Source organism: Spermophilus citellus (genome assembly GCF_964194105.1).
Source record: "Spermophilus citellus genome assembly, chromosome: 15".
In the NCBI taxonomy this organism is placed as follows: Eukaryota; Metazoa; Chordata; class Mammalia; order Rodentia; family Sciuridae; genus Spermophilus; species Spermophilus citellus.
In genome coordinates, this window is record NC_138195.1 from 62210845 (window position 1) to 62228098 (window position 17254).

General features: G+C 37.4%; 1 protein-coding gene across 2 annotated transcripts in view; it reads left to right on the forward strand.

The window, feature by feature from the left end:
• The first annotated feature begins 5790 nt into the window (after nucleotides 1-5790).
• TNKS2 (tankyrase 2) overlaps nucleotides 5791-17254 on the forward strand; it is a 60969-nt gene continuing 49505 nt past the window's right edge. The window contains exon 1 of one of the 2 annotated variants that reach the window (XM_081267372.1): nucleotides 5791-6364. In XM_081267372.1, the coding sequence (XP_081123498.1) occupies nucleotides 6166-6364 (199 nt within the window). In that variant the 5' untranslated portion in view covers nucleotides 5791-6165. The remainder of the gene's footprint in view (nucleotides 6365-17254) is intronic. The other variant, XM_081267371.1, reaches the window with a different exon arrangement.

The following is a 17254-nucleotide window of genomic DNA, read 5'->3' on the forward strand; positions in this document are numbered from 1 at the left end:
GGCTGTTTTACGAGCTCCCTCATTATGTAAGTTCAAATTCTTTTTAACAGTTATATATTCTGTAGGGGAAGATACTAGGAAAACAAAAAGTTAACCATGTATTATGGTTACTGGTTGGATTTAGCAAGATATTAGAAAATAGGATGATCTCAAATAAAATTGGCTGATTTCAAACAAAAATTAAAGGGAATAAAAAGAATCCATAATTGTGGGCATTAAAGGACAAAAAAAGAAGGAAATTGAGAAAAACTTTATGCAACAAAGAGCCATTAAGATTGAGATGGGGCCTGGGGTTGTAGCTCAATGGCAGGTGAGCCCAGCATGTGTGAGGCACTGGGTTCCATTCTCAGCATCACATATAAATAAATAAAAAATAAATTTCTATCAACAACTAAAAATATATATATTAAAAAAAAGATTGAGATGGGTTGTGCATCTATGAATATCTAACAACAAATCCAACTGTTGTGTATAATTAGAATGCATAATTTTAAAAAATAAATTAAAAAAGATATATTAAAACACACTCAAATTCACACTCAAACCCGAGTAGGTATTAGATGCCTATAATCCTAGCTAGGGAGCCTGAGGCAGGAGGATTGCAAGTTCAAGGCCAGCCTGGGTGACTTATCAAGACTCTGTCTCAACATTTAAAAAATAAATAAATAATAAGGGCTCAGCAGTAGAGCATCCCTAGATTCAATCCCCAGTAAAGCAAAATGATCATGATAATGATGATGATATTGAGACAAATGGAAAAGAATAAATTAAAGGAATGGCCTCCTTCCCAAGACCAATGGCCTTAAAGTAACTATCATTAAGAGAGAAAAACTTGATGGCATTCAGGAAGCAGGAAATAATCAAGTTTGAGAATTGTATCTGCAAAATAATTTAAGTGCCATTACAGGTATATTAAATTAACTAGAAGCAAATTAATCTGAAACCAATTAAGTTTAGAAGGAATTGTTTTGCCAAAAACAAAAACTAACAGGGTCAACCATAGAATCTGGACTGAAAAATCATTCAACTATTCTAGTTTTAAAATAAACTTTGGGTTCTAAAATTTACATAGCTGCAAGTAGGCTGAGAAAACTGTGCAGTCCCCATGAAGGGTATATTCCTCAACAACCTCTTCATGTATGGCCATGAAGAAAAATAGACAAGGAAGAGTATCCAAGAAGGTAAAATCAAGAACCATGAACAGAATTCCTCAAAGGAAGCAGAATTAAGGTCTAATAAAAAATTAGCCTACATCTCCACATAGGAGATATTTATAATGAATGCTTCAGAGGATTTTATAGCTAACATTGACCAATGACTGCTATTAAATATTAAGAGTATGGTATTGGAAGAAGGATAATAAATCAATCAGTGGAATGAAAGAGAATCCCAAACTAATTCATGAATATGAGGAAGCTTGATGTGGCACTGTAGTTCTCTTCTTAAAGTAGGGAGCACTTAATAAGTGGTGCTAGAAAAATTTGTTATCCTATAATAAATCCCAAAATCAAGTCTATGAATACTAATAACTTAAATGTAAAGGTAAAAATTTTTAACTTGTAGAAGAAAATAAAGAATATCTTTACAGCCATGTGGTAAAGGAGAATTCTTAAGAAACAAACTCTAGATGAAAATCTTTATAAATTCAACTACATTAAAATTGAGACATCTTCTCATTGAGAAAGTCAAAAACAAACTACAAACTGGGAGAAGATATTCTCAACACATATAACTGACAGGATTAGTATCCAAAATTTATGAATAATGCTTATAAATTGATAGCAAAAGCTGATAAAAATGGACAAAAGACAAACTCCTCTAAGATTCAAGTTGAATTTAATCTTCACTGCAATAATATTAAAAGGTTTGGCCATTGAGAGGTGATTAAGACCTAAGGGCTCTACCCTTATGAATAGAATTAGTACCCTGAAAAAATGGCTTAAGTTTGAAAGGAGTTCTCTCTTGCTTTCCATCCCTCCTGCCATGAGAGCACACAGTGTTACTCCCCACAGGCTGCAGGAACAAGACACTCTTAGAAGCAGAGAGCAGTCCTCACAGTACACTAGGCTGCTAGCACCTCATCTTAGACTTTCTAGCTTACAGAACTATAATAAATAAATGTTTTTTAATTTATTATAGTTATTTATAAACAATAACCCAGTCTTGAATACTTTGTAATAGCATCACAAACTAAGATACTTAATTTTATTAGCTTTTTTTGCCATCTTAACCTTTTTATTTATTTATTTTTCTTGTACTGGGGATTGAACCCAGGGGCACTAAACCACCAAGCCACATCCCCCGCCCTTGTTTATATTTTATTTAGAGACAAGGTCTCCCTGAGTTGCTTAAGGCCTTGCTAAATTGCTGACTCTGGCTTGGAACCCACAATCTTTCTGCCTCAGCCTCCCAAGCTGCTGGGACTACAGGCATGGGCCACGGCACCTGGCTTATTTTAACAATTTTTAAGTGAATAGTTCAGTAATCTTAAGTATTGTTATACAACATTTTTCCAGAAATTTTTCATCTTATAAGACCAAAATTCTATAAGCATTAAACAATCTTCCATTTCCCTTTCTCACCTGCCTTTAATAACCACCATTCTACTCTCTGTTTCTGTGAATTTTACTACTTTAGATACCTTACATAATGAGTTGAATTGTGTCCCCAGCCCCCAATTCTTCTGTTGAGACTCTAATCCCCAGTAGCTCAGAATGTGACTATATTTAGAGAATGAGCCTTTAAAGAAATAATCAAGGTTATATGGGGTCATTTGGTGCGGGTTCTAATCCAATCTGACTGGATTCCTTATGAGGTGAGGAATTTGGGGCACAAAAGAGACAACAGAGTTGTGCATGTGGAGGAAATGACATGTGAGAAGGAGAGAGGCCTCAAGGAGAAATTAACACCTTGATTTTGAACCTTCTTGCCTCCATACAGTAATAAGTGTCAATTCTTTAAACCATCCATTTTGTGGCATTTCCTCATAGCAGTCCTCAGAAAACTAGTACATTTAATTCAAGTCACATACATGGAATCACATACAAATAAGACAGTCACATACATGGAATCGTATGTGACTGTCATTTCACCTAGCATTGTATCCTTAAGATTCACTCATGTTGCCAGGTGCAGTGGCCCATACCTGTAATCCCAGTAACTCAGGAGGCAGAGGTAGAAGAACTGCAAGTTCAAGGCCAGCCTTAGCAATTTAGTGAGACCCTGTCTCAAAATAAAAATAAAGAGGTGGGCTGGGGCTGTATCTCAGTGGTAGAACACTTTCCTAGCACGTGAGAGGCACTGGGTTGAGCCTCAGCACCACATGAAAATAAATAAATTAATTAAAATATTTAAAAATAAAAAGGGGTGGGAATGTGGTTCAGTCGTTAAGCCCCTCTGGGCTCAATCTCTGGTACCACCACTCCCACAAAAAAGATTCACTCATGTCATAGCATGTGACAAAATTTCCATCATTTTGAGGGCTCAATAATATTTATATACGTGTGTGTGTTTGTGTGCTTTGCTTATTCATCCATCCATTCATGGACATTTGGGTTGTTTGTACCCCTCAGCTCTTGCAATGCTCTTATGAACATGGATGTGCAAATATCTCCTTGAGATCCTGCCTTCGATTCTTTTAGAGATATAGATACTAAGAAGTGGATTGATATCTCTATGTTTAATTTGTTTGAGGAACTACCCTATTATTTTCTATAACAGATGACAATTTTTTGATTCCACAAATTGTGCAAAAGATTCTAATTTCTCCACATTCTCACCAACACGTGTTCTCTCTTGTATTTTTTTTTAATAGTAACTTACATCCTAATGGGTATGAGGTTATAGCTCACTGTGGTTTTGATTTGCATTTCTCTAATGATTATTTGCTATTTCAAAAAAAAGTCAACTACTATCTCTCTGAAATATCATTTACATTTACCAAGATGGAAAATTAGTCTGCCAATACCAAGGGTGGGTGATAAAAAATGAAAACTCCTATATGCTGCAGGTGGGTATAGACATTATTAACAATCCCTTTGAAAAACAATGTTACCTTGGAAAGTGAACATTTATATTTCCTGTAATCCTTTCTTCCAGTGTTTTTCAAAACTTGGGTCACACTTACTAGTGAGTTCTGTGATGCATTTTAAGAGTCTCAATTAGCATTTTTTAACACATAGGACAGGCAAATAGGATTTTGTTATTTTAAGAAACTTTCATTGGATATAGGCGAGTGTGTTTCCTGGTTGAAGACACCAAATGAATTTCTTATACTATGAGTAGTGCATAATGTCTGAAAGCCTCCCATACTAAATTCTTGCACAGGTGTACTAGAAGAGTGGAAAAGAATGTTCATAACAAAAAAGTCGGAAACAAACCAAATGTCCAGCAAAATTGTAAAATTGTGGTATGTTAATTTAATGCAACTCTATAAAGCAATGAAAAGAATGCATGAGTCTCACAAACCATTAAGTGAAAAGAAATTACAAAGAAAAACTGATATTTTTATAAAGCTCAAAAAAATAAATAAATAAATAAAAGTGACCAAGCACAGTGGCTCAGCCTATAATCCCAACTACTCTAGAGGTTTAGGCAGGAAGACCACAAGATAGAAAACAACTGGGCAATATAGCCTGACCCTGTTTTAAAAAAAGGAAAAACAAGTAAAACTAAACAACGTGTTGTTTAGGGACACACATCAGAAGCAAATACATAAGTGGAAATTACTGAACAAAAAACAGTAATAAAAATTGGGAATATATTTGGCAAGTGGGTGAAATGGGGAAGAAAAACAAGAAACAATCATATTGACAATGTTGTAGTACTTTGGTGAGTTCAAATGCACCAAAATTTTAATTTATATTAAGCATTTCAAGTACATACGATTTCATAACTTACATATTTATAACAACGTTCATTTTTATAAAAATGCTTTTGTAAAAAGTGGACATTCTCTTCTAGCACAGCAGTGAGTCAACACTCCCAAACAAAAACTGGATTTCCTGAAAAACAGGTTAATACGATAGGGGAGAAAAGCTTGTCAGCATGCCAAAGGTCAACATGAATAGTTACGCAGGCAAAACCAATCTACTCTTTTTTTTTTTTTTTCTTGAGGTAAGGAAAATCTTTCACAACTATGCCTCTACATTGAGCATGAAAATAAATTAGGTGCTTTCCTTGTATTCCCTGGTCACAGAAAAAAAAAATCACAATTCAGAAACCTTTTCTGGAGATGTGCACGCCCCGCATATTGGCACCACTGCTGTGCCCTGTACAATATTGACTTATAGACAGGTCTTCCAGTCAGCACTAAGCACATAACTTGCTATGAAAAAGTAATTCAACAGAGCCATTCCTCTCAATTGTTACTTTAGAATTGGAATAACTTTCATCACTTTCTTGATTTCCTTTATCTTGGGGCAGTTCTTCCAAACTTGGTTCACTTCTGAAAAGTGGCTTACAAGAAACAAAAGCAGTTGCGGGGGCTTCAGGAGAGAAATACGGTAAAGAAATCCTACAGGAGAAAAGGAAGCTTAAAATACAGAAAATTTCCACCCTAACACTCCCAAAAGAATATGCAAGAACGGAGAGAAACTTCCAAGGGCTCTTTTTCAGTATATTAACAGGAAGAAAATTCATCTCGGGAAATCTGTGCCCTCTCTTTTTTTAAAGGCAATAGGCAGAGGCGCTCGGTTTCGGCCGAACCGCTGTAAAGATGGCGGTGGGACGAAGCCCCTTCTCCAGCCGCCACCTAGGTCTCTCGCCTCATATTTCCCACAAACCCCTCCGCGCGGCCCCACTCGCCCAGAGCTGCTCGGCCGGTGTCCCCGCAAGTGCGCACGCGCGGAACGACGTCACGTGAGCTCCCAGGGCTCCACCGAGCTGGCAGGAGGGGCCTTGCCAGCTTCCGCCGCCGCGTCGCTTCAGGACTCGGACGGCTGGTTCTCGCTGCTTCCGCTGCCGCGGGGCAGCCGGAGGCCACCGACCGATGCTAGGAGCGCGCGGCGGCGCGGCCATGGGACTGCGCCGACTTCGGTGACAGCAGGGAGCCAAGCGGCCCAGGCCCTGAGCGCGTCTCCACCAGGGGGCCTCGCCCTCCTGCTCGCGGGTCCGGGGCTCCTGCTGCCGTTGCTAGCGCTGCTGCTGGCGGCGGCGGCCAGGATCATGTCGGGCCGCCGCTGCGCCGGCGGCGGTGCGGCCTGCGCGAGCGCTATAGCCGAGGCCGTGGAGCCGGCCGCCCGTGAGCTTTTCGAAGCGTGCCGCAACGGGGACGTGGAGCGAGTCAAGAGGCTGGTGACGCCCGAGAAGGTGAACAGCCGAGACACGGCGGGCAGGAAGTCCACCCCGCTCCACTTCGCTGCAGGTAACCCAGGCCAGCGCTGTCTCCCCTAGCTCCCGAGCCCACCTGTGCACCTCGGGCTTGCAGGCCCGAAACCACGCCGTGCTCTTCTGCCCCCCGACCTTTCGCTCAGGACGCTGGTTTTGGCAATCTCACTCCCATCTAAGTGGGGATTAAGGAGATTAGGGGTGGGTTAGCGTGCTGTACTCTCTGGAAGTGGGGGGTTGGTTTGGTTGGTTTGGGGGTCGGGGGCTTTATTTTCTTTTACAGTATCAACAATACCTGTACAACTTCCGGTCTTGCTACCCTGAGAGGCCCTTAACACACAAGAAAGAATGGGGAACATAGTAAATGGACCTTCTGATTTGAAAGAAATAATACTCTCAAACATTTATCGTTATTGCAGGCTCTTCTGTTAACTCTTATCAGTACGTTGAGTTAAAGTCTAGAGACCTTTGTAAAGTGCTAGATGTAATTTATAAGTTCGTTAATCGCTATTGACACAGCGTTAATTGGTTTATCAGAGTAGCCAATCATTAGCAAGTTTCCACACAGACTAGAACTGAAAAAGCAAGTTGGAAGAACTGAGATCTGATTTAGGTTGGGTGTGGGTAGTCCCTGCAATACAGTGAAAAGATGGTGTAGGTTCTTTAGCTTGGGGCTAACTTTGTCACATTCTGAGATTTGGAGCATTTGAATTACTTTCTCTTACTGTTTATTAGATTCATTTTATGACACTAGAATGTTAAGTTTAATTGAAGTGTTTGAAAGAGCCAGAAATGGGAATAGAACAGTCACCTTAATTCCATAAAGCCTGTATGCTTTTTTCACTTTCAGGAAAGGTTGTGACTATTTCTAACTTCAAGTAGTTGAAAATGGGAGAAATCCTCATACTTCGATAATCCTTGTATTTTACTTGATGTATATCATGATTGTTTTAAAACGTTCTTTTTTTTTAAAGCTGGGAGATACATTTTAAAGTATCCTTGTTCTTTGGAGGCAGGAATGATGAGTGGAGGAGCTTGAGAAAGATTTCCTTGTTCTTAGACATTGCTTGTAGGGTTTCTACCAATTGGAGATTTGTTTGCTTTAACCTGTTCCCATTTTAAAATGTAAATACTGGGCTGGGGATGTGGCTCAAGCGGTAGCGCGCTCGCCTGGCATGCGTGCGGCCTGGGTTCGATCCTCAGCACCACATACCAACAAAGATGTTGTGTCCTCCGAGAACTAAAAAATAAATATTAAAAATTCTCTCTCTCTCCCCCCTCTCTCACTCTCTCTTTAAAAAATAAAAATAAAAAAAAGAAAAAGAAAATAAAATGTAAATACTACCAGGAAACATGCTTTCTTGATCAATTGCACCTTTGTTCTGTTTCTCACTGCAGAGCCTTTTTAAGAGAAAAAAGCTTGGGTGGACCCATAGTTGTGAGAACTAGAAAAAACTTGTGGGCAATGGAAATAAAAGCAAGAATACTGAAGTCATATCTCACCTCTTTAGCCATTTTGCTTTAGATTTGGGTGGTCATTACTGCCTTCCTTCAGTTAATTTGAATTGTCCTGTTTGACCATGTAGTCAACATTTAACCAACTGATTTGGCAAACTGTTACAACCAACTGATACATAATCCAAAGGGTAGTATTACTTAGATTATGTTCACTTGATCTGTGAGATAAAAATAGCCAAGGAAGATCTTAGTTGCTACCTTTCAAGAATTTGGTGTATTAGTGAGTTCATAATCTGAAAATAGTAATATTTAGAGGTGTAATGTTATGGTATTATCTTCTCACTGACCTTGTTTCTCCTCCACCGTCCCACCTTCAGTTCTCTCCCAACATTTCAAAGTATCTTTTACATAGATTTTATGTTCAGATTGAAATGAAAAACTTAATATTTGAGGAACTGGTCCACTGCTCACAGTCTACTCAAATTCTCAGGTTTAGGTTATAAGGTTAAGAATTGAAGTATAACCACTTTATGTTAGCCTCCCAAAATAAGTAAGACTGGAGGCTACAAAGAAGGATTCTCAGACAGAAATGCCTGATAACTATCAAAAGGAACTGCCAGAGTAGTTTTTAGTTTAAGGCCTACAGCTATTTCTAACCTACACAGGTAGGCTTGGTGTTTGCTAGTATGATTATCCAGCCCTGAGTAACAAGATTAAAGGTTTCTCTATTAGTCACAGAGGTCATACTAGAAAAAAGATTTTGCAAGATCAGATGACATTAAATTATTAAACTGTATCTTAAGAAAAAGGACATCTATAACCCTAAAAGTTAAATGTTGTGTTTACATCCCTGACAATTCTGGCAATGTGACAAATATCCTTAAAGATTTACATGCTCAGATAGAAGCCATGTCCTCACCAACTTTGTCATGGGAACATATCTTAGCTCCTGGTTCTCTGTTACTTCCTGGTGGAAAACATTGTTAGTCTCTGTCTTTGGCATCATACTCATTGGCATATTCCTGTGCTGTGGCATTTATTGCTGCATCAATCTGGTTCCAGTACTAATGAATTCTTGTTTCTCTTATAGACCACCCATCACTCAAATGGCCCTCCAGCCTATTACTTCTCAATCGGACTTCTATCATGGACCACTCGATAGACCCGATTTTTAAAGGGGACTGCAAACTGCTTGCCCAACATCATCCCCTTTCAGCCTGAAGAAGCCAGAACGATCTTCGCCCCCCTTTCCTTACAGTAGTAAGGAGTTCCCAAAATTAGAGGGGGGAATGAAGCCAGATTTAAAATTAGGTAGTCAGTGTAGTTAGGTAAATTGGGTCTAATATCGAGTGAAATCTAAGATGGAGGCCATGTTGAGAATGAATTTCTGGAAAAGTTGAGCAACTCTTGAAATGTTAATGAAGTCCCAAGAAAAGCCCTGGGCCCAAAGTCCATCCCAAAGAAGTGTTAATGAAGTCCTTCCTGCCCAGATTACTTCTTTGGCCCACCTGTTTCCCACCCCTGAGGCCTTCCAACCTACATTCCATCACTGAAAGAACTATAAAAAGGGGAAACAACCGCACTTCCACGGATTCCACCTCTTGGGTCCCCTTCTTCCTCCGGGAGAAATCTTTTCTGCTGTCCTTTAATAAACTTCTAATTTCTACTCTGAAAAAAAAAAAAAAGAATTGAAGTATAACATTTTAGCTAAAGTTTTCTAAGTCCTGCATTTAAACCGAAAGGTTAAGAAATGTTTTTTTAAAGATGGTTTTGTAAACTTAATCTAAAAAATTTATATTAAAGAGAGGCACTTGTTTTCTTTAAGTATACTCAGCTTCATTTTTCTCTTAATATTTGGAGAATACATTTCACAGGTTGTTTTATAACGTGATATATCGGTCATGTTAATGTATATGGGAGCATTCTGTTGGGTGCTCAACATAGGTGTTAGTACTGTGTTACTGCCTAACCAAGCAATTACTTGTCTCCACACATTGTAAAGGAACATGGGAGGAGGGTCATTCTTTTTAAAAATCTTTTTAGCCAATTAAAGTTTGGAGATTTTATTGGTATGGGGGCATGTTTTGTCTTTGGTTTGCTTCCCAAGGAAGAGAAGGAATGAGATGTGTGTAGACCTCAGAAAATGCAGAACAGTTTAGAAAAAAATTTGTTTTGTCTTTTCATTCAAAGAAAATCTTTCTTTGAATGAAAAGACAAAATCAGTTCCAACCCTAAGGGAATTAAATTGTTAATGGAAAAGGTAATTAACATAAACAGAAATTTTTCTTCTATTTGTGTTTTTTTTTTACTAATGAACTAGATTACATATCTATAGGTAACTATGATTTAAGAAGTCATTTCTTAAGAGAAAAGTTATTCTGGAAATAACATCCTTTTTCATCCACCCTCTGCCTGACCCCTAACCACACGCAGGATATGAATGATTTTTTTGTGACACATCATAGAACTTGTAGAGGCAAGTTGGTGGTAGGGTGGCATTAGCTCTAATTCTACTAAAAGGAAGAATATCTGAAATTCTTGACATTGTAAGCCCCAAGAAAACAAACTTCAGTAAGAAAGACTGCTTCTCTAACTTACTTCTGAAAAATAGGAAGTGACAGAAACTTTGGAAAAAAGACACTTAGTGCCCATTGTAGTAAAAGAAATATGGCCTTCCTTAGAATCTTAGAACTCAGAGTGAGGGCGTAAAACTCCATGACTTAAGAATCTTAAATATTCTTTGGAGCATACACAGAAGTAGCATTCAGTAGTGAAAAATGTTTATTAGGTTCAAGAAATTCAAGTATATATATATGGCACAAAGATTATATGTGTAATTGGGAGAATTACAAGTTGAAAATAAACTCACATCATGAAGTCCCCGCTGGTTAATACTTGTTTTGATTGATAGTAATATTATTGTTCCATATCCATTTAGACTGAACTTGAATTATTATATGCAGTTATATAGATTAATTACTAAAGAGAATTTTTTTTCAGAGAAGGAAAGTAGAATTAGAGTTTCTGGAACATATGCAAGCAACAGATCAGAAAACTAGGGGTACTTATTCGGAAAAACTAGACCATGTTATTATCTTCACATATGTGGAAGAGTCAGTCATGTATGAGTGTATATGACTAGTGTGCCTACAGCAATCAGAACTAAGGACAGTAGGATAAATGTTACAAGGATTCAGACAGACTAACCATCTCAGCTGTGGAACTGGCTGGAAGTATCCAAGCAGTAGCTAGATTGTCATCTTTCAGAGATGTTATAGAAGGGATTTCTACATTAAGTGGGCAGTTTGACTTAACAGGTCATTATCATACTGGTAACCAAAAAAGTAGAATGGTTCCTTCAAGATTTTGACAAGTAAGGTGCTAAAGATAAATGAAATTTTTAGGGTTGCTATTTGTATCCTTCCCACAAATGATCCTGTCAAAGACCTCTGAAACTCCTTCAATACCATTTCCTTTTTGACTATAGGCCACCATCATATTTATGGTAAATGAACATGGTGTATCTTCTCTGCCTGTGTCTTTAATTATAGATTATTATTTTCAGAATTTTTTTAATGTGAGAAATAATTAAATCATGAACAGAAAACCCCCGTATCAAGTATGATCAGTCTGTTCAAGAATTCAGAATCCTTGCCGGATGCGTTGACACACACCTGTAATCCCAGCAGCTCAGGAGGCTGAGGCAGGAGGATCTCGAGTTCATACCCAGTCTCAGCAACTTAGCGAGGCCCTAAGCAACTCAGGGAGACCCTGTCTCTAATAAACTATTAAAAAGGGCTGGAGATATGGCTGTGTCAGTAAGCACCCCTGGGTTCAATTCCTGGTATCATAAAAAAAGAATTCAGAGTCTCTACATGACCAGTGAAGCTCCACCTCTTGTACAAGAATGCTATTCCAATTAGAATAAGTTATACTCCAGGTATGTATACTATGTCAAAATACACTCTTCCTGTCGTGTATATCTAAATAGAGCCCCCAAAATCACTTTGTATCTAAATATGTACAAATATCCTGTGCCAATCAAAATTTTTAATTTAAAACAATGGTATTTTCAAGAATGGCAACAATTGCTTTGCATGTATTGAGCAATGCCTTCTTACTAGAGACAGTGTGCAAGTGCTGCATATCATCTTATTTCATTCTTATGACAAAATTATCTATATCTAAACCATTATTAAATTTTTAGTACTGTATAATCAATCAATCTTAACGTATTTTATCACAAAGCAATGAGATAAAATATATTATTTTAGCCCTAAAGCAAGATTGACTATTGGTTCCAAAAGATTTACAAAACCAATTAATTTATGAGTAACTACCATATTATATAGTGATATTTGATGCCTGCGAATGAGCTTCCCTGAAAATATCAGTTTCAGTCCTCACCATTATGTTTGATGTTAACATAAAAAAATTCATCACTGTGTCTTAATGGATTTTCAAATTTGTGATATCTCTTATTAGGCTATAAATGCCATTTGGTGTTTTATTGTTGTTTGGTTGGTTGGTTGGTTTGGGTTTTTTTTTTTTTTTTTTTTTTAAAGAATTCAGAATTCTTGACACACTAAATCTCCAGCTATCTTAATCAAGATCTTGAGCTAAGTGGCTGGGGTAGTGGTTCAATGGTAGAGTGCTTGCCTAGCGTGTGTGAGGCACTGGGTTTGATTCTCAATACCACATATAATAAATTAAATAAAGGTCCATTGGCAGCTAAAAAATATTTTAAAAGATCTTGAGCTAAGCCATTTTATTCAACTCTCCTTGAATCTACAGTAGATAGTTGACTTCAATAATTATTTTGGCATACTCTTCAGTGTTCCCCAATGCAGATTGTCAGAATTTCATCATCCTAGTGCCATGACATTATTCTTTTCTAAGTTTCTTCTTGTCTGGCCAGATACTATATCTGTTCCAAGTTGAGATGGGTAAAGCCCTCTCCCTTATATTCCTCATTATACAGAATACATGTGGGAAATAGCTTTTCTGGATTTTTGTAAACTAAAGTAATTAGCAATTGAGAAATGTAAAATGACATTCCTTTGAAAAATCTGTTGAGTAGCCCCTGCTATATAAGACAAAACTGAGGCTCTTAATTATACTTTCCCCATCTCCCAGAACTCTGAAATTTTCTGTTTCATGGCATTTGTTCCTTTTTGTTTCTGAACTTTTTCTCTGATAAAACTATGTGATGTTGACCTATGTTTAGATTAGTAAGACATCATCTTATATTGGACCATTTGTATCTTCAGTGGCCTGTTCCACCTTTGGACTAAAAACGGGGATGAGAGTGGTACTAAATGAAACTTCCTCAGAGTCTAGGTTGGTTTTTTTTGTAGTGACTTCTACCTCTGTGCTTTTTGGAAGCCAATTAGATGAAAGCATATTTCCAGTATATGCTGCAAAATATGGTACTGTTAACAGTGGTCATGATTGGCAAGACAAAGATAGTTCCTGGAATTGTTGAAATTAATGACATCTGAATAATAAAGAAACTTTGACAAGATAGAAAATGAATAAATTGCTTGTCTTAGTGGTCCAAAGTCATCAACTCTATTCCCTGAGAGGGTTCTTTGTTTGCTATTCCCAAAAAAATATGAGGCTTAGATTAAACAAATAAATATTTATCAAGCCCCACTGTTTGCTAGACATTGGCCTTGTCCCTGAGAAAACTGAAATGAACACAATACCTGTAATTAAATGACACAGTTATTGATCAAATAAACTTTCTAAATAGACCTTCACTTCTCTGTCAGAACTTTATAGTAGATTCATACTTGATGTATGATTTCCTCAGGATTTTTAAACAGAGCAGTGTATGACAATGAATGTTGTTCCGTAATTATAAAATAAACTATAATGTGTCCTGAACATTCACGACTACCAACTTTAGGTTTCTGATTCCTTTGTAAAGAGACTCTTAGGATATGGAGATTGGCATTGACTCTGAGGATACAACTGTTCACATTTTACCTGACCAGTGAGAACATGATCAGAATATATCCTATAAAGCTATTTCCCCCACTCAAGAATCACTGTTTTTAAGACCATAAGAATAAAGATTTCATCAAGGGATTACCTGAGAGTATGGGAAGCATCTTAACTCTTTAAGGTTTCACCAATATCCCAACAGTGAAAGATTTTTTATTTGTAAGAGCTGCCTTCTAGCTCCCTCCAAGTAATTTCCTTTAGTGCCAAAGTGTGGCTTTAAATATTCAAAAATCATCTTCTACTGTATTAATGTAGCAAACTATTGCCACCTAACATAGTCCTTATGATGTGACTTTGGAAACACTGACCTCTCAGTCTCCAGCCTGCTTTAGACATCTTAATCAATAAGGAACCATGTTGGCATATTGTTGACAACTAGTTAACAACTAATTGGTAGTTGGATGACCTAATTGGGGAGGACAGTGTGATCAACAGTGCCCAGATAGTGATAAAGGAAGACTGAAGTCAGGACTAATGATAACTGACTTTACTTCTACAGTGCTGTTCTTAGTTTTACTTTACTCTCTGTTCTGAAAGCCTGATTTATTAATATAGCAAATGTCAACAGATATTATATACTACATACCAGGGAAGTAGTGATGATCTAGAAGATACATGACTCTTACCTTTTATGGAAGTAAGAGATAGGTAAGAAATAGTTACAAATTGTGATACTACTGTGAACAGCAGAGACCAGAACCCCTGCTTTTATGGAGCTTGCAGTCTAGTCAAAGAGATGGGGAGACAGACTAATAAACAGTGTTAATATAGAAAATAATGTGGGTGGGCAGAATGGAATGCTTTAGATAGGATGGTCAGAGATGACCTCTTTAAGATAGTGACATTAAACAGATTAGACAATAAGTAGAAGTGAGGCATAATATGTTCAAGGGAAGAACATTCCAAGCAGAAAGATGGCCTTTACCAAGTCCCTAGCACACTTGATAAACTAAAAGAAAGCTGGATCATAGTTGGGAAAGAGAAGAGTGGTATGAAATTCAGTTAGAGAAGTGATAAAAACTATTTTATTCAAGTAACCCTGTAGGCCACAATAAAGGGTTTGAATTTTATTCTAAGAGCAACCATTTGGAAATCATGAGTTATTTTAAAGAGAGATGTATTGTGATGTCTGTTTTTGAAAGATCACTAGGGACATAAGTGGAAATGAGAGGCCTACTTAGGACACAGTTGGAATAGTTCAGGATGGAGGTGATACTGGTTGGATTCAGATAGTGTCCATGGAAATGGAGAGAAGCTGCGCTGCGGAACATGTGGAGTTTGAGATGCATTTGAATTATCAAGAAGAAGGTATGTCAAGTAAACATACTGAAACTTAGGTGAAAAATCTAGACCAGAAATTTAAATTTGAAGGCTGTATATTTAGATAGTTTTTTAAAGTCATAGGAGTAGATAAGATTGTATAAAAAGATAACTTAGAGTCTTGAGGAATTCCAGCATTTAGAAATTGGGTAGAGAAAGCAGGAACCCCCCCCCACACCCCCGCTGGGATGGGGGGGGGGATATGACATGTCCAATACTTGAACTCCTCATCCTTTGCCGCGAAGTGTGTCTTCTGCAGCTTTCCCCTTTCTCAATGGATGGCAGCCATACATCACTAAAGCCAAAAACCTTGGGGTCATCCAAAACTCCTCACTCATATTCAGTGGCTCTTGTTCTCTCTCTCGCGCCCCATATCTAATCCATTAGGAAACTGCTGGCTCTACCTCCAGAGTATCCAGAGTCTTAAACTTTCCACTATTCTGACAAGTACCATGAGATTATGGTCTAAACCACTGTAAGCTCTCACGTGCTTTTACCCATAACCTCTACAATCTATTCCAAGAGTAGTCAGAGTAATGTAAGTTATGTCATGTAATTTATCAGCTCAGAACCCTGTGGTGACTCTCCATTTTCCTCAGTTTAAAAAATGAAATTCTTACAGTGGTCTTCAAGCCTCTTAATCTGTTGTCCTTATCTGGTCCTCATCACTTCTAACCTCATCTCCTTGCTATCTCTTTCTCTCTCTACTCTAGCCACTCTGGCTTTATTACTGTTGGCCAGTAAGGCTAACTCCCTCATCTTTTTTAAGCTTTTGATCAACTGCTACCATCTCAGCAAAGATGTCTAGTCAAGTAAGGACGGGTGTGTCCCTTGGATTTGGCAATGTGGAGATTATAAGTGACTTTATTGAAAGAAGTTGTAAGGAAGAAGCAAAGCCAATCAAATTTGGGAAAATAGAGAGGGGAATAATATAGATTGGGTTATGTGAAGGAGCAGAGAAATGGTAAAGTGACTTTAGGGAGAATACTTTTTATAAAATGAAAGGGATTGGAACATGTTAAAACATTGAACATAAGAATGATTTAGTTAGAGATAGGGAGAGGTGGTGTTCTCTAGTCAACTTCATGAATATTTATACATGATTCAAATACTGTCTGTATGATCATGACCAAAAAGTGTCTCCAGGCTCAGACCAGTTTCTCCAAATTAGCATCCACAGAACTTACTACTTACTAGACATTTGTCCTACAAATGCTTCAAATTTAAGCATTTCCAAAACCAAATATTATCCCACAAAACTTCCTGTTTTATTCTGTATTTTATGGATTTGATAGTCATCTGCAGCTTCTTTCCTTTCATCAAATAAATCACTTTGTTCTACCAATTTTCTCTTCTCTCTCTTTAGATACTCTTAGCAACATTGTATGAAATGATAAAAGACTGGAAACAACCTAATTATGCATGAGAATGGAACTAGTTAGCTTTTGATTCTTCCAGTAAAGAATATGTACTACTAGTAGTGATTTCTAGGATATTACTACATTTTTCTTTAAAAGAAAAGAACAAACAGTATCTTTTTAACAATTAGTAGGTGTTTGCTTATACATATATAAAATAATTTTGGAAATATAAGCAAAAGAAAATCAGAATGAAGGGAACTGGGAGGTTTGGAATAGGAGTTGAGAAGAAGGCTTCATAGTATCCCCTTTTACCAATCATGTGAATATACCTATTCTGTTTACATGAACAGTGTGAATGAGACAACAAATCAGTCTCAGTTTTGACCCTTATCATCTATCACATGGACTATGGCAGTGGCTATCTAAAATCTTAAGGACCAGACCCTACTACTTCTTTCTCTTCTCATTTTACCCATTTATCCACACAATCACCAAGGTTATCTTTCTTTTTTAAAAAAAGGAGGCAAAAAAGCCAACTTAACAAAGTGGACTACTCTGAACAAGCCTTTGTAAATACTAATGTGTTGTGGGAATGTTTTTCCAACTGTTCCTAAGAGGTGGCTCAAAGATACAGGGATATTTAGATATTTTCTTTTAGGTCTGAAAAAGAAGGATATTCATTTCGTTAATTTGAACTTCGTGAGTACCAGCTGAGTACCAGCATTAGCTATTTAACAATAAAGATAACATAAACATGCATTGAAATTATAAATAAGATT